Consider the following 24,911-nt stretch of genomic DNA (forward strand, 5'->3'; position numbering starts at 1 on the left):
GCAAAAAAGAAAGGTGGAATATTTCACCAACAACCAGCACGTTTACCATTAGCAAGCAACTGTTTTTGCCCTTACTAGCTGATGAGTGAGTGTGGCATCAACTCTATCCCGCCGCCAGACACCACATACCCTTCGATGTTGTGTTGGTGCACGGCCATTCACGTTCTCCCGGCGATAACACACAGGAAAACTTCAAATGCACGCATCACTCCTTGCGCTCTGGTTACGACGCATCACGACAAGTCATTTGTGTCTTTTCTCGACTATGATAAACCCACGGATAGCGCACGGGTACGTGGTCATTCGTTGCGGTTCGCCTACAGCTTTGTGCAGCACGCACTACCGTTTGACGCTCAAACTCGGGCGGGCTGCGGGTTCACCGAAGCTCCAGTCAACGACGCATAGCTGTCTTACGTCTTTTTTTTTTCTTAAAGGGCCGAGGCGTCACACACAAGAGACCTGGCTGCAGCCTTTCCATGTCGTGACCTGGCAGTTGAGAGCACGAGCACTGCTGGCTTCAACACGGCCCATTTCTCACATTGTAACCCTTGAACGGGGCGGCGTCTTTCTTACGCAGCTCACTTGTTACCCGACTTGATATTGATCGTCTTTCGCCTCCGCGCAGCATCTCTACTGGCTCTGCCGCCCAAGCCCATCTCCCAGGGCTACACCCCCACGAACCGCACCGCGTCCCCAGGGGGAATACCACCTGGTGACGTATCCTTTGCTCCCGCTTTGAGCACATTACTCGCCCCGTGGATGAGGAAAACGCCACGTAGATGGATGCACCCCGGCTTCTATCCGCTTTTGCTGCTGCTTCTAGAAGGTTTCTAGCGTTTGCTCTGGCATCTGGCATCTGGCATCGGGCATCTTTCCGCCGCCGCAGCCCAGCATGTGAGAGACAAGTTACACGTCATTGACTTTTGTCCCCCGTTGACGGAGGAAAGCTCCGGCGGGCCACGGCGGTGGCGGCGGCACTCCACACTTTCCCATCACAGATCCAAGAATCGGGGCGCCGAGCCATCGGGCGAGACATAGCCCCGGAACCCCCCCCCCCCCCCCCCCCCCTTCCTTTGGCAGTCCTACGCGATACGCCCTGGCCGCCGCCGCCGCCGCAGCACCGCAGCAGTATCATCGTCATCATCATCACGATTCCCAGTGGTCCTCTTGGGAAAGCTGGTCTGCCCCCCGCCCCCCTTGAAGAAGACGCGATACCACGCGCTGTCGTCATAGATCAATGGCCGCGGGAGAGAGAGGGAGAAGTCTCGACTCCTCTTCCTCCATCTCTGAGCGATCCGTCTTTAGCGCGGCGAGCACACGCGGGGGACATATGGTGGTGGAGGGCCTTAGGATCGCCCGCTTTTTTTTTTTTTGTTTACGCCGTCTGGCGATGACCGACGTCATGAACGCCTCACCGCGACGACACCGACGCCAGACCACGGTGCAGTGCCGTGCCCCCCCTCGGTGCTATTTGTCGGGAGTATATATATCTGATGCAGCCCATCTACCCTGATGGACACTGCAGAGATCGCCCCAGCTCCAGATCAAAGGAGTGTAGCACCGCAGCATCCAAGGCACACGAGACCTGCCCCGACATCTACCCCTGAATACACGCACCCCCTTTTGAACGACCCCCTTGACCCGGCTGCCGGATCGAGCAAGGTACATCATATATACACACACATTGGAAGACTACGTACAACGATAGTAGCGATCCGCCCGCAACCATGGGCTACCCCGACACCTTTGAGGGCTTCTGCGTCGACGGCCCCAAGACGTGGAGCACGTTCCGGCGGGCCGAGCTCACGCCCAAGCCGTTTGGCGACCGGGACATCGACGTGCAGATCGAGGCGTGCGGCGTGTGCGGCTCCGACGTGCACACCATCACGGGCGGCTGGGGCGACTACGAGGGCCCCCTGTGCGTCGGCCACGAGGTCGTGGGCCGGGCGGTGCGCGTCGGTAAGGGGGTCACCACCTCGGGCATCAAGGAGGGCGACCGCGTCGGCGTCGGGGCTCAGGTCCACGCCTGTCTCCGCTGCCGGCTGTGCACCGCCCGGCCGCGCACCGAGGAGTGCTACTGCCCGCACGAGATGGTGGACACGTACAACGCGCAGTACCCGGACGGGTCGTGGGCGCATGGCGGCTTCGCGAGCCACATCCGCGCCCACGACTTCTTCACCTTCAAGATCCCCGACGCGCTCGAGACGGAGGCCGTCGCCCCGCTGCTGTGCGCCGGCATCACCACCTACTCGCCGCTCGTGCGCGCCGGCGTCGGCCCGGGCAAGCGCGTCGGCGTCGTGGGCATCGGCGGGCTCAGCCACCTCGCCCTGCAGTGGGCCAAGGCCCTCGGCGCAGAGACGTACGCCCTCACGCACTCGCCCGGCAAGGCCCACGACGCGCGCAAGCTGGGCGCCAAGGGCGTCATCGTGACGAAGGCCGCGGGGGCTAAGGGCGATGGGGACAAGGACGCCAGCGCCTGGGCCGACGACTGGAAGTACACCTTCGACTTCATCCTCAACTGCGCCGACGCCACCGACAAGTTCCACCTGCCCACCTACTTCTCGCTGCTCAAGCCCGGCTGCGACTTCCACATGGTCGGCATCCCGGACAAGCCGCTGCCCGAGCTCAGCGCCGGTGCCTTTGCCGCCAACGGCGCCAAGCTGACGGGCAGCCACCTCGGCAACAACCAGGAGATGAAGGACATGCTGCAGCTGGCCGCCGACAAGGGCGTGCGCGCCTGGGTCGAGACCATTGACATTTCCGCGGACGGCTGCAAGCAGGCCGTCGAGCGCCTCAAGGAGAACAAGGTCCACTACCGCTTCACCCTGACGGGCTTTGACAAGGCGTTTAAAGCCTAGATAGACATGTTAGTAGACCGGGCACGGTAAAGTGGTCCAGGGGGGCGTTTAACAGTAAGTCTGTATATATAGGCGGTTGGTGGGTATGAGAATTCAGGGATGCGGAGTTGGGGGGGTTTCTGATACAAAATGAACCAAGTCCGGTGCGCCGTCTATGCCATGAATCCGAATTTCAGATGCAATCTTTCAGCATCCCAGTGTCGTCGCCGGTACCACCTCTACGGACATCCAAACCATTCGTATCGAACAAATCCTTCGAGCAGCCAGCCTCCACGCTGGCCAAGAACAACGCTGCCCGTCTCGAATCGAACTCATGCAGAGTCCTGCCGTCGGTTTGCAGGAAACATCGTCTCCCATCGCTCATGAACCGCCGCCAGAGGCCTTCTCCCACCCTCCGTCGACGAGCAGCTCCCTCATCGCGCCCTCAATGTACTTGGCCATGGTGTAGTGGCTGTCGCCCGCGTACTCGGTCAGCACCGCGTGCGGCACGCGCTCAGCCAGGTAGCGGATGGCGGCGATGGGCGCGTTGGCGTCCTCCTCGCCGTGCCAGATGCGCACCGGGTCGTACGCCACGTCCTCGAGCCGGAATCCCCAGTCCGTGCTCGACAGCAGCCGCAGCTCCTCTACGGCCGCCGTCGCGCCCTGCACAAACGGCTCGTCGAGGACGATGCGCAGCGTCTCTTCCCTCTGGGCGGCTATGGCAGCGATCCTGTCCTGCTCCTCTGCGACGGCGCCCCGTTTGCCCTCCTCTGCTGCCTTGACGCCGTGATTCTTCTTGGTCTCGCTGGTGCCGTTGGCCTTGTCGCCTCCCTCGGCTTCCGCCGCCGCCGCCGCGAACCACCTGTCGATGCGACGCGCCACCACCTCGCGCGTCGCGATCCAACGCAACGCACCGATCATGGCGCTGGTGCACACGGCCATGGCTCCCGGCGTGCGCATCGCTATGCTCCTCGCCGCCCGCCTCGTGCGCGACATGTGATGCGCGCCGGCTTCCCACGGCGGCCCGCTGGCAAAGAGGCCCACGCCGGCAACCATTTTCCGCGGAAGGGCGTACGCGCAGGCGAGTGCGTACGGCCCGCCGCCCGAGGTGCCCAGCACGGCGAAGCGGTCGAGGCCATTGCCGCCCGCGAAGCTGCGCACGTCGTCGGCCCAGTCGATGATGCGTCGACCCGGCTGCGGGCTCGACAGGCCGAAGCCCGGGCGGTCGAGGGCGATGAGGCGCACGCCCAGGTGGGAGAGCATGGAGGCGACGGGCTGGGCCTCGAGGCGCGACGACGGGAAGCCGTGGAAGTAGAGGATCGGGGCGCCGGCCGGGTTGCCGTACTCTGCGAAGCCGAGGGTGCGCCCGTCGGGGAGCGTCATGGTCTGGTGCAGCCGCGGCGAGGAGAAGGCAGAGGACGCAGGGGTTGTGGAGGCGGATGTGGAAGCAGACGACGCGGAGGCGGAGGAGGTTTGCGATGTCAGGGCGCGTCGACTGGGCTGGGCCAGCAGCGCCTGGCGCCAGGGTAATTGCCTGACGGACATGATTCTGACAATGTGCGCGCGTGTGAAGCAGAGATGGCTCGAGAAGCCCCCATCAAGACGCGTGTGTGTTGAGTGAAAAGGGGAAGGCAGAGGGAGCGCGAGGTGCGCCGCGAGGTTATTATGAAGGAGTCGAGGTGTAAGTTAGTTGGCTGCTTGGCCTGTCTCGGACAGCGACTCGCGGCCGGTGGAGGCGGTCCAGTGCCAGAATAGGAAATAGAAGGTACTGAGAAGACCTCGGGAGGCGTTCGCTTCGCCGGGACCTCTAGGTACTACCAGTAGCGCTCAAGGGCGGACGTCATCAGGCGCCGGCCCGCTAGGTAAGTAACGCTACACCACCGCAGGTGACGGCCGGGTCGGGTCGGGTGTGTCTCAGCCGGCACAGCCCCGATTGTGGGCGCCGGGGACGGGCCTGTTGGCGGGCGGTCAGGAGCCCAGGAATGATGGACGGGAGCCGCCCTGAAGTTGAAGATTGCCAGGGGCGAACAAGCCCTGTGAATAAGCGGGCCCGCGGCTGTGGCTGTCGCCTTCAGCTGCCCGAGCAGAGCGGCACATGCCCCCTGTTCTGGTAGGTCCAGTGCCTGCAATGCAAATGCAGCCCGTCTCATCAACTGCCGCCACCCGGCACTTGGTTTCCCTCCCTGGTAGGGCAGTGTTGACATATTTTCCCCTGCCCTTGTGAAGAGGCGTACATGTCTCGTGCGTTCCCTACTTTAGCCCTGCTTTAGCAGTTACTATTACCTTGGCCAGCGACAGCCGCTAGCATCCGGGGTTACAGTTGCACAGGGCTGTTTGGGTGTGTCAGTCAGTCTCGTCACCAGTCCACGACTGCGGTGCTCCGAATGCTGCCGTGGATTGGCACATGGCCAGCAGAAAATGCCCAGTTTTCGGGAGCAACCGGTTAGGAGGCTGTAGCCCATCACGAATTATGGTCCTGTTACTCCATGAGGTACCGCCGTTTCGACCAGGCTGCAGGTGCTACCTATGCAGCAAGGCGAAATCACTAGACTCCACTAGGCTACCTCAACAGCCGCGCGCAGCTGTCCACTATAGCGCCTCGCCCCACAGTTTACCTCAGCAGTGCCCCAGGCCGTTAGCTCCCTCCAACCAACCTCCCCCCATCCCACCCTCGTCACTCCACCTCGTGCATCGCCAAACTCCGGCTCACCACTCCACGACATCACTCGTCGCCGCCGCCGTCATGGCGTCCGAGCCCAAGACCAAGCTCCTCTGGAACGCCGAAAACATCAAGGACATTGCCGAGTCGGTCGGCATCGCCTCCCTCAACGACGAGGCGCAAAAGGCGCTGCAGCAGGATGTCGAGTTTCGCGTCGGCCAGATCCTCGTCGAGGCCCTGCGCCTCATGCGCGCCGCCCGCCGCACCACCATGACCGTCCAGGATGTCTCCCTCGCCCTGCGCGTCCTCGACGTCGAGCCTCTCTTCGGCTACGACTCCACCCGGCCCCTGCGCTACGGCGAGGCCAGCCTCGGCCCCGGCCAGCCGCTCTTCTACATCGAGGACGAGGAGGTGGACTTTGAGAAGCTCATCAACGCGCCCCTGCCCAAGGTCCCGCGCGACATGAACTTTACCGGTAGGCCCCTGCCCCCTCCGTCGACGGTCGCGTCTCTGTGGCTGCTCTCTCTCTGTCCGTCTCTCTGTGCCGCCCGCTAACGCGTCATGCCATCACAGCCCACTGGCTCGCCATCGAGGGCGTCCAGCCCTCCATCCCCCAGAACCCGACCACGGCCGACTCGCGCTCCCAGGAGCTCCTCCCCAAGGGCCCCGGCGCCAACCCCGCCCTCAACGCCCTCGCCGGCAACGACAACATCTCCATCAAGCCCTCTGTCAAGCACATCGTCAGCAAGGAGCTCATCTTGTACTTCGACAAGATCCAGGCCGCCGTCCTCGACGACAACCCCGACGAAGAGGTGGTGCGCCTCCGCCACGCCGCCCTCGGCTCCGTCCGCGACGACCCGGGCCTGCACCAGCTCGTCCCTTACTTCATAAACTTCGTCATGGATCGCGTTACCCACCACCTCGACGACACCTTCACCCTTAAGCAGATGATGGAGCTCACCAACGCCCTCATCGAGAACAAGAGCCTCTTCCTCGACCCCTACGCCAGCTCCCTCTCCGCTCCCGCCCTCACCTGCCTCATGGCTCGCAAGCTTGGCTCCGACGATGGCGTCGACGCCCTCAAGGAGCAGTACGACCTGCGCCAGCTCTCTGCCTCCCTTGTCGGCCGTATCGCCCGCAAATACGCCGCCTCAAATACCCTGCTCCGCCCCAAGCTCACTCGAACATGCCTCAAGTACCTGCTCGACCCTACAAAGCCTCCCGCCGTCCTCTACGGCGCCATCCAGGGCCTGCTCGAGGCCGGCGGGCCTGAGGCCATCCGCGTCCTCGTCCTGCGTAACCTCAAGGCATTTGACGCCGGCATCCTGCAGCCGCTCAAGGAAAAGTCGGAGGGCAGCATCGACTACGAGATGCTCGTGCACGGACTCGTCCAGGCCGTGGCGTCCCTGACCGGCCGCACCGACAACGCCATCAACGGCGTGGGTGGCACGCCCACCGACGCCGAGGTGGCGGACCTCAAAGAGTTCATCGGCCCCATTGTCGGCGAGCGCATCGCGTCGTCGCATAACCGCAGCCTGATCCGCACCGTCCTAGACGCGCGGCAATTGGAGTAGACACAAACAGAGCAAACACGGGGGTCGGCGCATGGCGTTTTGGCGGATACCAGGATTGAATCGTTGCATGCTTCATTTCTTCCCCCGCCAGTCTAGATAGAAAAAAAGGGACCCTCTAGGTAGAAGGTCAACAAAAGGAATGCCTTTTTTCTCGGCGGTATTCTACACCCGGTTACTCTGACACACGCCGTCCCCCCACCTGATGCCTAAGCGAATATCAACTCCGTCCAGTTGGTCCGTAGAAACGCGCCCATGGCGCCGTGACACGCGCACTCCTTCCCTCCGTCTTACACGCCAAACGCGAGGACCAGACCGCTCACGATGCTGGAGACCCACAGGGCGATCTCGCCCTTCTTGATGCTCGTCTTGGCGAAGCCGACGCCCATGTCGTAGACGAGGTGCTTGATGCCGTTGATGAAGTGAAAGGCGAAGGGGAAGGCGAGGCCGAACTTGACGCCGCCCTTGACGAGCCAGGGCAGGCCGCCGAACGCGGCGGCGAGGCTGGCGCTCTCGAGGTGGAGGCCGAGGAGCGGGGCGACGAGGTAGCCGGTGAAGTAGAGGTAGGCGGCGCCGGAGAGGGTGCAGCCGGTGATGCGCGTCCAGGCCGAGGCGCCGAACCACGTCTGCTCCATCTTGTAGATGCCCAGGTGGGGGGAGACGGGGCGTTGGAGGCGCTGGCTGGCGAGGATCTGCTGGCCCTCGGAGGGGGAGAGCTTGGTGGTCGCGATGGGGCTGCGGGAGGGTTCTTGTCAGTTGCTGCTGATGATGATGCTAATGCTACTGCCACTCGTGGTTTTGCCCTGTCCGTAGCAGACGGGACTGACAGGACGAGATATGGGAGAGGGGGGGCCTATAGAAGTGATGTATGGCGGGCAAGGGTTCGGGGGCGGGCGTGCGTACCGGGACTGCGACGTCGACATGCTCGAGGCGAGGACCGCCTTGGGGATGGTCTGGTTGAAGAAGACGCTGGGCGTCGCGCCTACACAAAGCCAATTCATCAGCTCAGTCCAGCTCATTTCATACAGCGAGGAGCCATTCGCAACACAAAGAGAGCCTGCTTCCGCTCATCTCCCTCTCCCTCGGCTTTCCGGATGGGGGGGCGAGGCGGCGGGACGCACCTCTGCGCAGGGCGGCGACGCCGACCCGTTGGGCAATCATTGCGGCGATTGTGATGCTGTCGCTGCTGCTGCTGCTACTGCGTCGGGGGAGGGGGCAGATTGAGCCGAGTTCGTCGTCGGTCAGGACGTTGGAGTGGCGGGTGGGAGAAGAGGCGTTTCCGATGATGGAATTGATACCCCCGGCGGTGATTCGTTCCTCGGACACAGGCCGCCTGTCGGGAAGACCACAAGCTGCTGCTGGCGGGCGGCGACGGGGCCCGGGGGGGAGTGGGAGAGACTCGGTTCCTCGGTCCAGCGCGCCAATCAGGGGGCTACAATTCCTCATCCCGGGGGCTCACGTGATGATGCGCTCGCCTATATGCCTAGTCACGTGCACGACATTCATACTTCGTCTTCGCACTTCCAACGTGAGGCTTTGGTGTGTCCTCAAGCACGTACGCAGAGTGACGATAGACGATTGAGCTCAGTTATTTCAGCGGCGGGATTAGCTGCCCTGGGGTTGGTTCGCGATGAGCTCAGACGCGATGGTGCGCCATGTCGTGCTCTTGAGTCTCGACTGACGGACGGTGGATGGGGGCGTGTTGTGTTGTTGGCTGATCAAGTGCCTGTCGATGCCAATGACCAACGGCATGAGGGCGCGCTCCCGACGATATACCCTATGCGGGAGTGTGTCATCAATGACTTCCATTCGACTGCCACAGTCTGCATCCGTGGTTTTGATGCCCGGCGCGCAACGTCTGATGCCAAGCTGACCTTCAAGTGTATGAGGCGGGCGAGTCTCATTCAAGCAATGTTGAAATGGGCTAGTCAGGGAGAAACTCCTCTATATACGCCGTCGTTCCTCTTCTCATTGCCCTCATCACGTGGAGGAAAGAAACAGAGCTCCAGTCCTCTCCCATTGAAGTCCCGTCTTCTGAACACACTCTAGCGCAGCGTCCGAGTGCTCTGCTGAATACGACGGCTTCTCAATGGTAAACTAGGGTAAAGCACTGATTATTTAGCATGCTGTGCTGGATGGTGGCACATGGGAGCCTGGACCGATACAGCGGACAGCATACCCTGTGCTCCGAGGCACACGGCAACCCCCTTTCTTGCGCGGAGGTGTGGTGGCCCGTACCACTTGTACGCGCGGACTTTCCCGACGGGTCGCAACGCTACGGGAGGGGTATTTAAGTCATTACTCTGGGCGCCGAAGCATATGGAAGGACGACGAGCGACGGCATGCGCACAAAAGAATATGGTGGCTCATGCCCCTTTTCTCCACTGGTGGCCCATTTCCCGGCGCCCGTCCACGTCCCGGCGCGAGTTTGGGTGTCTGGGTGGCTGATGCGACGCAGTGGCGAAAAGCATCACGCAGACAGATAAAAGGAGGGCAACCTTTCAACATTGTCAAGTGCGTACAGGTTATCGTGAGAGGGGTCCAAAGCGCAAGGATTCAATGGCGCGAATCGAACCGTCGAGATGAGGGTTTAGTGATGTACAAATGCCAACAAGGTTTGTTCTTGCTAATGCTTTCCTCAAAACAAGTAGCGCACATCAAACCTTTACGCATGAGATGGCGCAGGCAACCGCTCGTGGCACTTATACGTCAGGGCACCCCATCTCAGGCGGTCGTTGTTGCATACAAACTACGCACGTGGTCAAGGCCCAGCCCAGCCCCTGACGCGACACAAGTCAATGCATCCAGAGCCGACCTTGGCGCCGGGTTTCACGGCGGGAGCTGGTCTACATAGGCGCGAAAGATGCCATTTTCTCTAGTGATCAAGACGGCGTCACAGAGGGCCGAGGCCTCGCAGACTTTATTCTGGGTAGGTTCTCGTATCAGACTGGGGCCAATGACATTGACGTTCACCAAGCACGCGACCAGTTAGACGGCGTCGGGACTGCCGCCTATACAGCGCGTGACAACTCTTCATGGCCGTGAGTTGCGAAACTGTTCAGAACAACACGCTATAACGACGCAGTAACGCACGGGGACCGACTCTGTGGCTCGCTGTGAGTGATTACGCCCGAGTGGCCGAGAGACGCGGCCCAGCGAGTCGATCCGTGCACCTATCCTCACGAAGACGATCAAGAGGCGTCTCGGGCTTTGCAAACTCATCTGAGAATGCGCTGTCTGCTGTTCTGCTGCTTTGCATTCTGCCCGCAATATACTACTCGTGGGTAACCCCCCCCCCCCCCCTCCGGCCGCCGCCGCCGCGCGCGCCCAGAAGTTGTGTTTGGTGCAGCACCATTGCTAAGATATACCAGAAGCAGCGGCCAAAGCATTGGGTCATAGGCGACTGCCTTGAGCACTGACTATCCTGAGCGCATTTGCCATGCTCGGCAATGCGGCTCCCGCCCGCTGAGCTGCGCACCAGGCAGCCGGGGGCGGGAGTTATCAAGCGTTGGAAATCTATGTGTCAGACCATTACGCCAGAAGAAATCAGCTTCCTCGCTGGAGATGATAGTTATATTTGCTGTGCATGTCTTCAAGAATATTTAATATCTCTCATTCCCCGTACCCCTCTCTCTGCCTCTCTCCTTTCTCTCTTACATGTATACACACACACACACACACCGGAACAATGGAACGGGCAGCAATCTCATTTGATCACGCATGAATCTCTTGCTCTTAGCAACACCATAGGGACGCAGACGAGAGAACCCGGGAGAGCCCTCACCTGGCCGCGCCAAATTATCCGAAGATCTGACCCTCTTCGCCCGAGCCAAGCCGAATTCCTACGAAACGAGGAGTACTAGTCGATTGGACGGTAGTGCCCCCCCCCCTCGGCAACACATATCCGCCAGAAAAAGAAACCCGTTCGCCTCTCTCGGCCGCCATCATCGAGCATGTGCAAGATCTGGGAGGACTATAGAGAATGCTTGAAATGCGGCGCACGGCACTTTCTCTGGCTTACGCCGCGTGATTGCAACGAGCTGGTGGACGCGTGCGTCAAGTGGCATACCGAAGGATTCAAAGGCAAAGAGCCAAATTGTGCTGCCCTGACTATTGAAGCGCGCACAATCCACTCATGCACCTGCCCGCTCTGCAAAGGGCCGTATTCAGAATGGCGTCACGCATGTACATTTGACGAGGTGGTCAGGTATATGGTAGATCAAAGGTGGAGATGAGCTTGACCAGGAGCAGGGGTCGTCAACGACCAGCTCGCTGATATGCTAGGGGCTCGCGTGATTCGACGGATGCCTATGGTAATGACTATGGTGAGCGTTCAAGTATTGAGGAATATACATTTCGGTTCCCTGTCAAAACAACATTCAAACGAGTTAATGCCCTCTCTCTTTGTGACATTGCCGCGTACCTTTCTTGTGGTTGCTTTCAAACGGCTCTCGGCCCGGATATCTGGAGCCCACTTGCAGGGATGACGACAAGGTATCCAAACATGTGTGTAGTGTATTACGACTGGCGCGTCTGCCAGAAGTGCGAAGACAATAAGCTCATCAGGACGCGAACGGGCCCGCCCTGCGAGGAGTTTCGGCCTCAAGTTGGAGAGATGGGAGGCGAAGGGGTGTCGGGACGGCGACCTGGGTGCCCCAACATAATGAACCAAAGGCGCGTCGACTCCCGGGTGGCCTCCTATTAGCGTTGCGACACAATGTAGAAGCCACATAGCCGCTCAGATGTAGAGTTGCTTCAATTGCTTACACCCGATTCCAGGTAGTTCTTAATGCGGTGATCCGTCTCGGATGATGGAGAGGCCAGCAGAGCTTTAGTGCCTTCGCGAGCTTCTTTGTAGGGAACTTGTATGAAACAGGACAGTCTAGAAGAGTAAATGACGGCAGAGTAGCTTGTGTATCAGGTACTTTGCGTGATTCCGTACCTGTGAATAAGATGGTAGTCTGTACGAGCTTGATGCCGGCCCCAGCCTTTTCTCCTGCTGCTTTCTACGAACTTCCCGTCAAGAGATCAAAGGGACAGACTAGAATTCCGATTTCCTCTTGATCCCCTCAGCTGCCCACGAAAGCGAGCTCATCGCCCAGCATCCGACCCTTCCCTATGGTCATCGAGATTCTTAAACGGACTCGCGGAGCCAGCTCCAGCTGACCCAATATGTGTATCATGTACCACAACTATCGGGACTGTATTAACAGCCAAGAAGTTATGCATATCCGCTCACGGCCTTCGTCGCCCTGCCTATACCTTCGGAATGCCCTGCCGCATGTAGGAGGGCTGTACTGCGCATATAGCGTGCTCAAGATCTTATCTGTGTTCTACATTTTGTACACGCCTTCATGTCAGACAGCACTCGGGGTGTGAAAGGCCCGGATGCCCGCGGCCAATGGGCAACGAAAGTCATATCGTCGCTCGAATGGTACCCCGTGCCTATTGCCCCAAATCCATACAGGGGGAAGCTGAATGGTGCTATGCTACCGCTATGTAGGCTGTACTTAATGGCGTCTGACGATGTCCAGGTCGAAGTATCACGCTGGCCATCATGCCAAGCCCATCAAGTCACCAGGATACAACACGGGCTCACAAACTCCTTTTTATATGATTCAGTATACCACTTGCGATTTGACAGTGAATACTTGCATGTGTCAAACTAAATCACACTATAATAAAGACCGGACATTGCGTAGCACCTTTGGCTTCGTGATGTTCTCCCCAAGTCCATAAGCAGGGCGCGTACGAAGGGAAGTCCGTTCTCTACTATACCAAGAAACATCTTAGATTGGACAACATGCTGGTGAGCGTTACGACATGTGCACAAAAAGGTGCGAGTACCGAGAATGTCGGATCTGTGGATCACACATATTTGTCGCATCGAGGCTGAAATCCTGCGAAGAGCTCCGGGGAGCGTTGGCAAAATGGAATGCCCAGCAAGTCCAGGACCTCCCGCAGCCTAGATGTCCGCGGAAAGTTGCCGTCATACATCGCGTCATTGCTCGGGTGCCAGACTGCGGGGGGTGCCCAGAAAGGTAGACATGAGAAAAGGGTGGGGAGGCCAGCAGACACTTTGGCTACCGTGATCATTCTTCGGCGGTAGGACAGCTTCCACAATCAGTTGCCATACTAATAAGATCCTTGGCAAAACGATTGTTATGCAGTTGAAAGTACATGCGCATTTTGGCCACCTCGTGGGTGGTCGCGGCTACAATTAATCGATGTCACGGTATGCGCGTGATTCAGCGTCCATCGCCATGCTCTGAAGCACGATTTCTTAGTCTGTACGGTGCATATAAAATGAAGTGTCTTCAACTATCGCAACCAACATCCCTTCTTAAAACTCGAGACCGAATACCCGCTCCAAACCACCAGATCACATCCGAAGCAACTGTACACTTCCAAGCCGACCGCCTGACCCGGCTATTTAGAGCACCTTCCCAGCCTACCATCACTGTCTCTCCCAGAAAAAGCTCTTGTAGCTTACGAGCGTTCAGCAATGTGTACGGTATACAACGACTACCGAAGATGTTCAAGGTGCACGAGCCTTGTATATATGGGACAGTCGGCCCCGGTCCGTTGCTGGCGTTATCAATTTCTGATTGCGTCGTGGACAGCGTGGCAGAGTCCTGGGAACGAGCCTGAGTGCCGAGTGGGCGTGAAAGAAACGACTCGCGTTATCGGTAGCGTACCGATTTGCTCCAACTGCAGTAGGCTGAGGGGAGGGCGTTGAGTGCTGGCAACAGTCTCCATGGCTAGCTGTATTCCCAGGCTTCCGAGATTTACTAGGTATTTATGTGGTTGAGGCCCTCTCTTTTTGACTTTAAATATTTCTATACGCGAATTGATCACGTTCACTTAACTCAGAGAGGAAACGAATGCTTATCAAGCGCCGCTCAAGAAGCTGGAAGCAGACTGGAGAGCTAGCCACTTCCGCGCACGGCTGAAATGTGCAAGTAACGGGATAACTTCGCAGCATGTTAACGCCGTAAGCAGCGCGTCTACGTTTCTCTATGGGAACCAGACATATGTGCAGTTTTGATAGACGCGAGTAGAGGGGGCCGGAGAAGGTGAGGTGCAGAGCCTCTGGCATACGCCGGATGGGGACGGTGCAGAAGCCTCACAAGACAGGGTTTTGCATTTGCACCGGGTGCAGAGCAGCAGAAAGCGAGGTTCAGGGTCACATAAAACGTCATGGCCATTTTGAATTAGGACTGGAGGCAGTGAGGGACTTGTATTCTTGAAGCTATTCTACTATGTAGCCAATGACTACGTGCTGACCCATAGCTCAGGGGCTGAAATGGCCATATTGTCAGTGACTGACTGTGTAGGTTTCCCGTAGCTACTTGTCCACGCTGAATGTATCAAACAAAATGTAGCTCATTGTTGCTGGAAGGCCTCTCAATCTCGGAAGAGCCGAGACTTATTCCGTAACGAAGACATGGAAAACAACGCGCGCGAGGATTTCAGAGCAGCATGAATAGGCGGGTTGAGCTTAGGCGAATCAGTAAATGAACACGAAAAGGCTGTGATTAACTACAGTTGGAGCATCAGTATAAAAAGTGCCTCCTTCGACCCCAAACCGCTCAAACGGCCCCCGATCTACAACTCAAGAACGAAAACCTAGTCCCTTGCCGTGTCGATCGGAGTTTCAGTCCTCTTAGCCCAACCTAACGGCAATCATTTTTCTCTCCAGATTCTCACGCACACAAGGGCCAGGACAGCTTGTCGCCTTGGAGATTCACCAACATGTGCCTTATATGGAACAACTGTGCACGCTGCAGAGTTTGCAGCGAGCGCATCTACCTCTCGCAGCAATCGAAGCCCGACCCCTGCGGTAAGCTGTTGAAAGCGATAGACAAGTGGAAGAAGACAGGAAGCAAGGGCCCCAGGCCCGTCTGTGGCAAGGCCCCCGTACAGAGGAAGCGCGAGATGGGATATATCATGGAGTGTACTGAGTGCCGGGCGAGGACGTAAGGCAGTGAGCTCATTGGCTTTGAGCGTTGTGGGTTTCATTCGTGTTTGCTAGTGCTCGTTGGGGTAGAGTAGCAAAGCGTTTACTTTCTCGTGATCGCGCGTTCGGGTGCACTGAATAAGCCCTCATCCCTCAAGTGTGGTGACTCGTGATCTCTCTTTTGATTCGGAGTAATAAGTGCCAGTTCTTTGATAATTTTACAAAAGTAGTTGCATCGAGGTACGCTCGCCTTTAAACGCGATATAGCCATTTCGTATTTAGCATCTCTATTTGAGAAGAGCCGCAAGTGATTTAGTGACAACGACGAGCGCAGCAACACGCGCGAGACTGCGGAGGCAGGTGGACTATTCAGACTTGCATGAATCAGTTGAAAATGCCCAAGAAGCCGTGATATACTCGAAGTCTGAGCTCCAATATAAAACGCTTCTGCCTCGGCTCCCGACTGCTAATTCTCTTCCTTGAATTTCGAACGACGAAGTAGACAATATCCTGGTCCCATTCCCCAAGCAAAGATTCTGTCCTCTTAGCCTGAACTAACAGCGTTGTTCGTTATCGCCAATCCTCCCACCACGGATACCCCATTCCCCGGAGCTGATCTGATAGCTAGGACGGAGCAGTGGCGGCAGAACGGGTGCCGTGAACGCAAGCCCCGCTGTTGGCAAGGGTACAGGTACCAGCCTCGCGTCGTGGGCACCGCCCGGTGCACGGATTGCAAGGCGCAAGAACAAGGCATACCTTCGCTCAAAGGGTTTTATTAGATAGTTGTCAGTACTTAATAAGGTAAATCAAGACTGAGGTAAATCAAGCAAAGAGTGGAATTTCTTGGGATGTTTGGCTCGATTCCTTTCTCTAGTCCAGAGTGTTCAGAGTGTCCCTTTGATGCTCTTTCCTTCTTCTTTCTTTACAGTCGTAAAAGCCTAGTTGCGTCTACGTGTGCTTGCCCTCAAACATAACAAAGCCAGTCCATGTTCAGCACATATATTTGTCCAGCAAGCGCTGTCCCAACAATCCGCTTGGAGGGACTCATGGCGTTCAGTTTGCCTCAACTGGAGTTAACCGGACTTGAGCTGGAGCTGTTCAGATTGCGTGAATCAGCGCACCCTAAACGTAGACTGGCCCTAAGTCTTTGATGTTGCGCATGCACTTGGAGATCGTGGTGCGCGGAACTATAAAAGAGCGCCAGCTTGCCCACACTACGCCAACTCCCATCATCTTGCTAGCACAGCGTGCATCATCTCCCACAACATCCTAGAAAATCTCCTCCCAACCACCAAGCACCTTCTTCGCTCTCGTTTGCCACTGTCCCACATCTTTCAGAACTGGGCCACCACCTCCGCCATGTGCGTCGAATACCAGAACTTCAGGAAATGTAGGAGGTGCAAGGCAAAGCAGTACATGGGGACGAGCCCCATAGAACGCTGCGCAGAGTACAACGCCGCGGTAGCTAAAGCTGCTCCGTCGGCACATGTTTGTTGCCCGGACGGTGTTCGTGTGGAGGAGAAGGTCAGGAGCGAGTTGAACTCCTGCAAGCATTGCCCACGACGGCTGGGGCTTGAGTAGTGCGTACCACCGCGGGGAGTGGTGGTTTGTGAGGGGGGAGGGGGGGGACGAGCTTTGCCCATATTGGAGTGATGGAATGAATGAGGTCCCTTAATACGTATCCCCAAGTTTGCATTGTCTTTATGAATTTATGTTATTGTTTGTATGCGTGACTACCTGGCGCGTGACTTGCACAAGCTCACTTCAACTGTCACAGGCGTGATCAGATCAGTGATAGTAGAACGAAAGAAAGCCCAGCCAAAGCCGCAAGGCGTGGGTGTCTTTTACAAATCAAGGCGACAATGAATCACATGAGCTCCAATCCCGGAATAAATACGCTGACGCCAGTCAGGGGGGCATTTCTCCATTTTGTTGCCCATGTTAATCGCTCTTTTCCGATACAACGAGACTTGCAGACCGGATCCGAGCAGAATCGGCTGTACGAACACTACAGCCCACGGCGGATTCTTCATTGTCCAGTATACTTTTCTGACATCGAGAAAAGGCTTCTTCCTGGGTCGTTTCCAATCCACGTCTCACCATGTGCTACTATATCCAGAACGTGTCGGAGTGCCGACGGTGCGGCGCGAGGGACCTGATCAACGAGGAGGCCTTGACAAGGTGCTCGGAATACCGTGCGTTGCGAGCGGCGAGGCCGAACCATCCTAGGCTGCGATGCCCTCGAGGCATTCGAGCGGTGGACAATGTTGCAGACGAGACCGAGTCCTGCGATGCCTGTGCTAATGATGCCGACAATACCCTTACCAATGGCGTGGGGCATTAAAAGTCCTACATGTAGTTCGATGTAGTTCATTATCAAGCGATATATCCTGAATTCTCTATTCTGTAGTGATTGCTGGATCCTCATTACATCCAATATTCGGCAGAATGTCAACCTTGTCATTGTCACTGGATGCGTCGTCGGAGGTGTCGGTACTGAATCATATCGTCCCCTCCGCTGCTGCCTTCCTCACGCGGCGTGCTTTGCTCCCCATTGAGCGAGTGTGATGTTCTGCAGAGAAAGCGACGCGGCAGCGCCATTCTCATCAGTGTGGCCAGCCCGCATACTGTCCTCACAACCGCAGTCGGTCCCACGCCCAGAACCACGCTTGCGCCGACGATGCAAGTCGCCGGGGCCCTCGAGCCCGGGAACGTCGGTGCGCCGGAGGTGGTCCGTGGAGGGGGGCGTCGCCGGCTGAGAGTTTTTGAGCCGGGGTGTTGTGCCTTTGTCCGGACAATGGCGTCGGCAGGCTGGTCCTGTAAGTTGGGCGAAGCCTGCCGGCGCGGTGTTCTTGGGCAGCTGGGCGTCGGTCTGCATGGTGACCGGACGGGGCGGTCCTCGCAGCAAATGACGAATGACGGTGAGGCTATTGCGATGCGATGATGGAGTAGCATGACGATGCGAAGTCGAGCGAACTCTTGTACAACTCCCGACATGATACGACTGCGAGGGGTGGGCATCGGGCGAACAAGGAATCAGCACCAGCTACGGGATGCGTTCGGGGCTCGTTGCGGAGCGAACATTGGAGCCAAGCGATAAAGATGAAGTCGGCAGATGGCAGGCGGACGGGAACAGACTGTCGTTAAGAACGACATGTCGGACGCGTCTTTTATGTTGGTGTTGCGCTCGGCGGTTTACGTTGGAGAAATCGCGAGCAGGTTCACGCGAAGAGGTGGCACCGCATTTCATTTCACTTGGGCCACGCGACCCGGCATGGAAGTCCAATTTGACGGGACGCTCGCATGTACGTCAATTGAAAACAAACGAAGGGTTCAATTCGGCCCACACAAGGGGGCGCGGCGAGTATACTCCGGGTCTAGACACGCTCTCTCAGCAGCACAAAAACGCAGGCAGGGGTTCAGTTCAGCATGTAGATCTCAGAATGAAACGACACCCAGACGGGACCAACAAAGGCGTCGAGATTAACGAAGGATCAGCTTTCCTCTCCGAGCCGCCCACGAGGGACCCAAGGGCCCCGAGGTTGCCGATCGGACCGCTGCCCCGGCGGAAAGGCGCGAGTAGGGCAGCGCACGGCGGGCGGCTCGTGACTATCTGGAGAGGAAAAGGAGAAGGGAAGGGGGAGAAAAAAGTTTGGACGTTAGAATTTATTGCTGGGGGGGGGGGGGTCTGGCGATGTGGGGGTCACGTGCCGTGGGGCCTGACCGGAGATTATCCAGCAGGTCATCCATCAACCTGGTACAGCATGAAGAGTATACTGTACTTCGTACTTCGTTGCTTCACCTGTCACGGCAGCGCGCATCACAAGTTGAACCTCTGTCCATCATCTCGTGCATCCGAGCAAGACCTTCACCAGCACAACCCCAGCCCTCCTTCACCCACCCCAGTACACAACCAACGTAACAACAAAACAGCGTAGCGTACAGTCAGGGGAGAGAAGCCCAGCGATGACGATGACAACGTCGAGCGAGTCCTTATAGTAGAGTTTTTGTATTGGTGCATTTCCACATGGAAGATAAGAGTACAGGGGGAGAGACACCTCAGGTAGTGTACAGTTGGTCCGTCCGTCCGTCAGTCAGTCCGTCACTCGCCGCGAGTGGGGTGGCCGTTTGAAAACTCCGCCAGCCAGCCAGCCGGCCGGCCGGCCGTCCATATCCATGGATTCCAGGAGGGGGGAGATGCCAGTCCTCCGTTGTATATCAATCATAGTATATCGCCATAAAAACGCCCGGAAAACGCATCGTTATCCTCCGGCGCGCGCGCACACACACACACGCACACCATCGCGCATGCGCGCAGTCTTTTTCTCTTCTCACAACTCCGGTACCGCCAATATATGCCGCTGGCGCATCAAAAGTGGCTCGGGTTGCCCATGTTGTCGACAACGCTCATGCCCTCCATGGGCGTGTTGCCGAGCCCGAGACCGCTGAACATGGCCGCCGAGAGCTGGTCGCCTCCGCTGGGGATCATGTCGCCAAACACGCCCCAGTCGAGCGTCGACATGTCGAGGTAACCGCTCATAAATGGGTCAAGGTCGTTGGCGGGCTGGAAACCCATCGCCTGCTCGGCTTTGGGCTGCTGGGCGTGCTGCATCGGCGGCTGCGAGGCCATCGGCGGCGTCGCTGACGAATTCGTCGACGACCGAGGCTCGTGGGACGGCAACATGTCGCGGAGTTGCAAGATGAAAGGCGGCGCCTGGATCGCCCGGCCGGCCCTGGCGTAGGCCTGCTCGCGAATCTTCCACGCTTTGAGGACATACTGCACCTGCACCAGGTTCTGTTTTTGCGTCATGTCGTAGAGCTCCTCGTGATAGTCGTATACGCGCTCCAGGACGGCCCAGCCGCGGTCGGCGAGGCTTCCCGTCGGCCGCCGGCAGAGCTGCGCGATCATGAGGGCGAGAACGTCCACCTGGAAATGCAGCTTCACCCACCACAGGAACCCCGTGTCCTTGAGCACGTCCATGGCCTCCATCTTGTGCTCGTTGCCCATGATGAAAACCTTGAACAGGTTGTCCTTGGGGCCAAAGATTTCGGTGCCGTATTCGGGCTGCTCACGCATCGGTACCAACATCTCCGACAGCTTGTTCGTCATCATCGGCCGCAGAGCAAGCGCCGCCTTGTGGACAGGGCCGGCGTTCCTGTCCACATATTTAGCCTCGAGCTCGGCGAGCCTCCTCTCAAGGGCTTCGGCCGAGGCACGGAACTTTGCAAATATGGTGTGGTGCACATCGGTAGAGTCGGATTCGCCGTCCAGGTCTTGGCCCATGAGGGCGGCCTCAAAGGCCCGTCCGTCAGAACTGTTGTCCTTTTCCAGCTTGAACTTGAAGATTTCGTTGACCATGATGACAAAGGCCATCTCGGTCGGCCCGTCACGCGGACGCACAGGCTCTGTCATTCCGGCATAGATGTCGGAATCGCTCAAATTCTGAGGCAATTGTGTGTTCCAGGTACTTGGAGGTATGGACTGGGTGAGCCCCGACATCATGGCGTACTTGGAGTCCTGGATGACGAGCTGCGACCAGATGCGCCGCCGCATTTCCGTCTCGAAAGGGTCGAGTCCGAGGGTCTCACCATCGCGGTGGTAGCCCATCTTCTGAGCGATGCGGACGACGGTGCCGCAGAGAATCCAGGCGGCGTGTCGGTCATACCGTCCTTGTAGTGATTGCTGAGAGCGTTAGCGGCACCTCTGCAGAGACGTGGTCAAGGACTGTGCTCACCAGGAATAGCACAAGGGCCTGCAGGGCAGTCATGTTGTAATTCTTGAGGAAATTCAACCTCATTAGCGCCCCTTTGAAGCCGGCAGTGAATTTTTGCATCGCCGCCTCTCGCGAAATGCCAAGGGTCTGTATGCATTCTGAATCTGTGAGGGAGAAGGCGGCCATGGTGTATATGGAAAAAAGAAGGGCCTGGGCGTGAAAGGGAATATTGGCCATGTTGGTCGCCGCTTCCATGGCAATAGGCTGCACTGTTGGGACGTGGATGACTTTTGTGAGAGGGTTCACCCGTTCCAGGAAAAGCTGCCATAGCTTGAGGCTGTGGACGGGTTCCGGAGTGAGCTCATCGATGCTGGTGGACACGTCGCTCTGGAAGAAGAGGTCTGTGTTGTTGTCGGGAGTCAACTCCTCGGAGCCGAGTATGCTGGAATCTTCGGGGTCTTCTGTCTCGACAATGTCGCGCATGGCTTGGAGCTAGGGTCCGTTAGCATGCGCCACGGCGCACGAAGCAGTGTGGCGGGACGTACCTCCTCAGATATGCTGGCCCAAATGAAGCTGTCCATGAACCGGGGGCCGTTGTCCTCGTTGACCAGCTGACAGGCCGGTGCCCAGCTCTGCTGCGTGTCGGTGCTCATCGGCGTCGTGTCCGAGGGCTCCGGCTTGACCTGGTTTTCCGGGGGGGACTGCTCCGTCGGCGGCGGGGCAGCGCCGGCATATTGCTTGAGCAGCTCCTCGCATCGCGCGAGACGCTCCTGGAGATCCTGGTTCGGACGGCGGCGCTTGCGGGCCGGAGCGGGCGTGCTGGGCGTGCAGGTGACGTTGGCCTGAGGCGAAGCTGTCAGTCAAGGAAATATGCGGTGGCATGATGGCGGGGGAGGGGCATCGCATGGCGGGGATGGGATGGGGCAGAAGAGGCGACCCGCCGTCGCGACAAGGACGGGGACCACGAACCTTGACGCAGTTTGCGCATGGGAAATTCCGATCGCATTTGATCTTGCGATGCTGACACAAGACGCAGGCGAGCACGCGGGCGTGCCTGTGAGGGGCAGCCGAGGCGGCGTGTGACGACATGTTGGGGTGCGCGGACGCCCAGCGCCTCACATGGGAGCGTCAGGGTCGACGACGGGTGGCCAAGATCCCGCTGAGGATTGGATCGGCGTCGCACAAGGCAGAGATACCGTGAGGTGCGCGCGCGGGGGCGGCGTCGTCGTTGGCAGTTGAGGAATCGTCGGGATCGCGGTTAGGCGAGGCCACCAAGGCACGAGTTCGGCTCCGTCGGCGGGGTGGCACGGGTTGTTTAATGGGCAGTGCGCGATGCTGCCTGGCGTCGGTTTGATCCGCTAGTCAGGGGACAAGCGACGGAGCGAGTGCGGGAGCGGGAACAGGCGTGGAATGAAGAAGTTGGTTGCCTGATGACGATGGAAGCTGGGGGGGGTCGCGGTGGTTTTCACGTGGAGGGGCGCGGTCGGCAGCAGGCACTACTTGTACAAGGCAGTGATGGCTGCTCCGCTGCGGGCAAACAACCTTTGGGGGGGGGGGGACGGACGTCAGCGCGAACAGCACACTTATCGTTGGTACTAACGTAGTAGTGGAGTTGGAGGGCCGATTCGCCAGAACGGCTCGCTGCAGACGGGACGCTAGGGATGAGCGCGCGCACAGAGCCCTGGGTCAGTGGTGGGAACCTTGTCCCCCACCGCCAGCAGAAACGGAAGCAGCAAGCTCCGACTGTGCTACACACAACCTCCAGGGCTTCCCCGTCACAGCGCTAGGCTGCCGGAGTAGGCAAGGTACCTGACTGATCTGAGGGATTGAAGACGCGGCGTCACCGCGGGCAGTGGAGAGAGGGATTGGAAACACACCGAACCCAGTGGAGCGCGCGCGGCATGCATCTCAGGTAGTGCAGTTGCATCAGGCGTCCGACGAACGTTGCCTAGAGCGGGCGGCTATGGAGAGGGAGAGGGGGGGGTTGGGAATTGGCACTTACGCGGCAGCAGCGCCTGTCAAGCAAGGGTTTGCTTAGGTGGAAGGTTTCCCAGCAAGTATGAAAGCTTTGATGGAGCCTCCACGACAGGCAGGCAGACGGGCAGGCAGGGTTCGCGGGTTTGAGGCAGCAAGATTATCAAACCAAAAAAGGACAGACAACGGCTGGAACGATCAAGGCAACGATGACGACTGCTGCGGCCGGCGGACTGGGACGGTGTGGCGCCTGCGGACGAGACTGCGGAGTTGTTTTATCAGTGGCGGAGCAGCAACCACGCCAGAACCTACAAGGCAAATGGCGGTGCCGGCAGCGGACGATGGCGCCAAAGCCAGCAAAGTCGCTTTTTGTTTGGTGCTGTTTGATGAACGTGTATCGTTGGGGCCAGCCGGCAGGCAACAACGAAAAAAAAAAAAAAAAAAAAAAAAAAAACTGGGAGAGTAGGAGAAGAAGATACCTCGCGGAGGTAGATGAGCCTTCGCAAAAACGTGGTTCAACGGGAGAGGTGGTGCTGATAGGCGTCGACCAACGTTTTGGTTAGGCGACAGGCAGCCTCAAGCATCAAACCGTCGACCGTGTCCTCTTTGGGCTGGCAGTCAATTCGTTTCTGACTCTTCCTCGCGGGCGGACAGCACAGCGGGAGCGATACCCGAGCTGAAGAATGGATGGATGGATGGCTCGTCGCAAGCTGCTGCACACGTGTGTGTGGTCGCGACAGGGGCATCAAATAAAAAGGACCACGAGGACTACGTACGTACGTACGTACGGAGCACGCACTCCATACCCCATATACAGAACAGATGCGTTGGCTATACGTGACGTATGTACCTACCATGAGCGGCGAGAATACATGTATACTGGACGTATCCTCAATCAACGAGTTATTATCAGATGGCTGGCTGGCTGGCAACCCTGATAATTCCGCCGCCGCCGATCGCCCGCCTTCGCCCTGCGCGTGCGGGAGTCACGATGACAGGTCCGCCAGAGGCTGGCTCCGCTGACGTACGTGGTAGTGGGAGGAAGTGCAGCAGCCTCCTTTTTTTTTGGTCACTCTCACACACTCTCTCTGTCCTTTCTCGACCTTCGCGCGTGTCGTCGTCTCCCGGATGGCAGCGAGTCCAAGGCACCAACAAAGATGGGACAGGCGGGCGGCGTCGGCGACGGCGGCGGACGGAGGGCAGGCCGCCGTGGCGTCCACTTGTGCATGGCCAGAATACGTTCGGATCCCATCTCGTCGTGCATAACCAGCCCTGCCTGGAGCCGTGTCCATCCGGTTCGTGCGCGCCCCGCCGCCGCCCCCTGCCCTGCCCGAGAGCTCCCCTCCCCCCCCCCCCCAGAGGGGCCGCGACCCGCCGGCGGCGTGATGACTCGACGGGCGGCGCGCGGGCTTGAATCCTACAGAGGGTCGTACGTAGCACTCACTCACTGTCTTGGAACCCTGGGAGGGCAACCCAGCCCAGCCCAGCCCAGCCCAGCATCAGGTAAGGTACCGTCCACACCCGCGTTACCAGTCCCGTCCTTTTCTTCCCGGCTGCAATTCGTGGGCTGGGCGCGTGACCACGGATGACTCCTTGTGAGTCTTTTCTTGTTTCGGGAGCGACCCTCGTTTAGAGTGCGAGCCAGCCAGCCAGGCTTGCCAGGCTACTGCTACTATTTCCTTCTAATTGTTGTTTCTTTTTTCGCGTGTCTCTCCGATTCCAGCATTTTCCGGCTTACAGTCGCAATTCGCGCGTGTCGATCGGGTCCGGATGTTTTAGATGCCTGCCGAGGAGGGGGTCGTGGCGCTTTCTTTTTTTTCCTTTGTTTGGTTCTTTGGTTCTCTCACGACGTCGACGTTTTGACTGACCCTGGGCAAGGCAACCGGCCGGTGGGTAGGTTCGGTGGGATTGACGACAGCCGTGGTGGCGGGTGGGTGGGTAGTAACTTCCAGTCCGCGCCCGTTGTTGTGTTACTACCCAACAAGGTGAAGGTGGTATGGACCAAAGTTTGTAGGAAGGTACTGTAGCACAGGCAAGGTACGGAGTAGTAGTAGGGGTCGTGGGATAACTGCCGGTCTCGCAAACACGTATTCCTCGGATATGCAGGTGATTGAACGAAGCGTTTCTGCAGGGCACGCGGGCGGGCGGGCACTTTGCAGCTGCAATTCGCCTTGCCCGGCTGACCGACGTAACCAC

The 24,911-nt window shown here is 58.3% G+C and overlaps 6 protein-coding genes across 6 annotated transcripts; 2 read left to right on the forward strand and 4 right to left on the reverse strand.

Annotated features, from left to right (window-relative positions):
• The first annotated feature begins 1,513 nt into the window (after positions 1-1,513).
• Positions 1,514-3,003, forward strand: JDV02_005773 (Alcohol dehydrogenase (NADP(+))). Its single transcript, XM_047987090.1, has one exon. It carries the CDS (start codon positions 1,728-1,730, stop codon positions 2,856-2,858), a length of 1,131 nt encoding a protein of 376 aa, XP_047843074.1. The 5' UTR covers positions 1,514-1,727; the 3' UTR covers positions 2,859-3,003.
• A 215-nt stretch (positions 3,004-3,218) lies between these two features.
• JDV02_005774 (uncharacterized protein) lies at positions 3,219-4,382 on the reverse strand (the record flags this gene model as incomplete). Its single annotated transcript, XM_047987091.1, has 1 exon — positions 3,219-4,382. The coding sequence occupies one exon, from the start codon at positions 4,380-4,382 to the stop codon at positions 3,219-3,221; it is 1,164 nt and encodes a 387-aa protein (XP_047843075.1).
• Positions 4,383-5,509: 1,127 nt separating this feature from the next.
• taf6 (histone H4-like TAF Taf6, SAGA complex subunit) lies at positions 5,510-7,240 on the forward strand. Its single transcript, XM_047987092.1, has 2 exons — positions 5,510-5,971; positions 6,070-7,240. The coding sequence occupies exons 1-2, from the start codon at positions 5,581-5,583 to the stop codon at positions 7,068-7,070; spliced, it is 1,392 nt and encodes a 463-aa protein (XP_047843076.1). The 5' UTR covers positions 5,510-5,580; the 3' UTR covers positions 7,071-7,240.
• A 34-nt stretch (positions 7,241-7,274) lies between these two features.
• SDH3 (cytochrome b subunit of succinate dehydrogenase, Sdh3p) lies at positions 7,275-8,277 on the reverse strand. Its single transcript, XM_047987093.1, has 3 exons — positions 8,189-8,277; positions 7,971-8,049; positions 7,275-7,802 (listed from the first exon to the last, which is right to left on the reverse strand). The coding sequence occupies exons 1-3, from the start codon at positions 8,226-8,228 to the stop codon at positions 7,358-7,360; spliced, it is 564 nt and encodes a 187-aa protein (XP_047843077.1). The 5' UTR covers positions 8,229-8,277; the 3' UTR covers positions 7,275-7,357.
• Positions 8,278-17,416: 9,139 nt separating this feature from the next.
• Positions 17,417-17,951, reverse strand: JDV02_005777 (uncharacterized protein). The gene has a single exon (XM_047987094.1). It carries the CDS (start codon positions 17,903-17,905, stop codon positions 17,558-17,560), a length of 348 nt encoding a protein of 115 aa, XP_047843078.1. The 5' UTR covers positions 17,906-17,951; the 3' UTR covers positions 17,417-17,557.
• A 402-nt stretch (positions 17,952-18,353) lies between these two features.
• On the reverse strand, positions 18,354-23,419 carry JDV02_005778 (uncharacterized protein). The gene is made up of 5 exons (XM_047987095.1): positions 22,744-23,419; positions 21,711-22,283; positions 21,287-21,583; positions 20,763-21,233; positions 18,354-20,710 (listed from the first exon to the last, which is right to left on the reverse strand). Exons 2-5 carry the CDS (start codon positions 21,828-21,830, stop codon positions 19,397-19,399), a joined length of 2,202 nt encoding a protein of 733 aa, XP_047843079.1. The 5' UTR covers positions 21,831-22,283; positions 22,744-23,419; the 3' UTR covers positions 18,354-19,396.
• Positions 23,420-24,911: the final 1,492 nt, after the last annotated feature.

The sequence above is a fragment of the Purpureocillium takamizusanense genome, chromosome 5 (assembly GCF_022605165.1).
Source record: "Purpureocillium takamizusanense chromosome 5, complete sequence".
Classification (NCBI taxonomy): domain Eukaryota; kingdom Fungi; phylum Ascomycota; class Sordariomycetes; order Hypocreales; family Ophiocordycipitaceae; genus Purpureocillium; species Purpureocillium takamizusanense.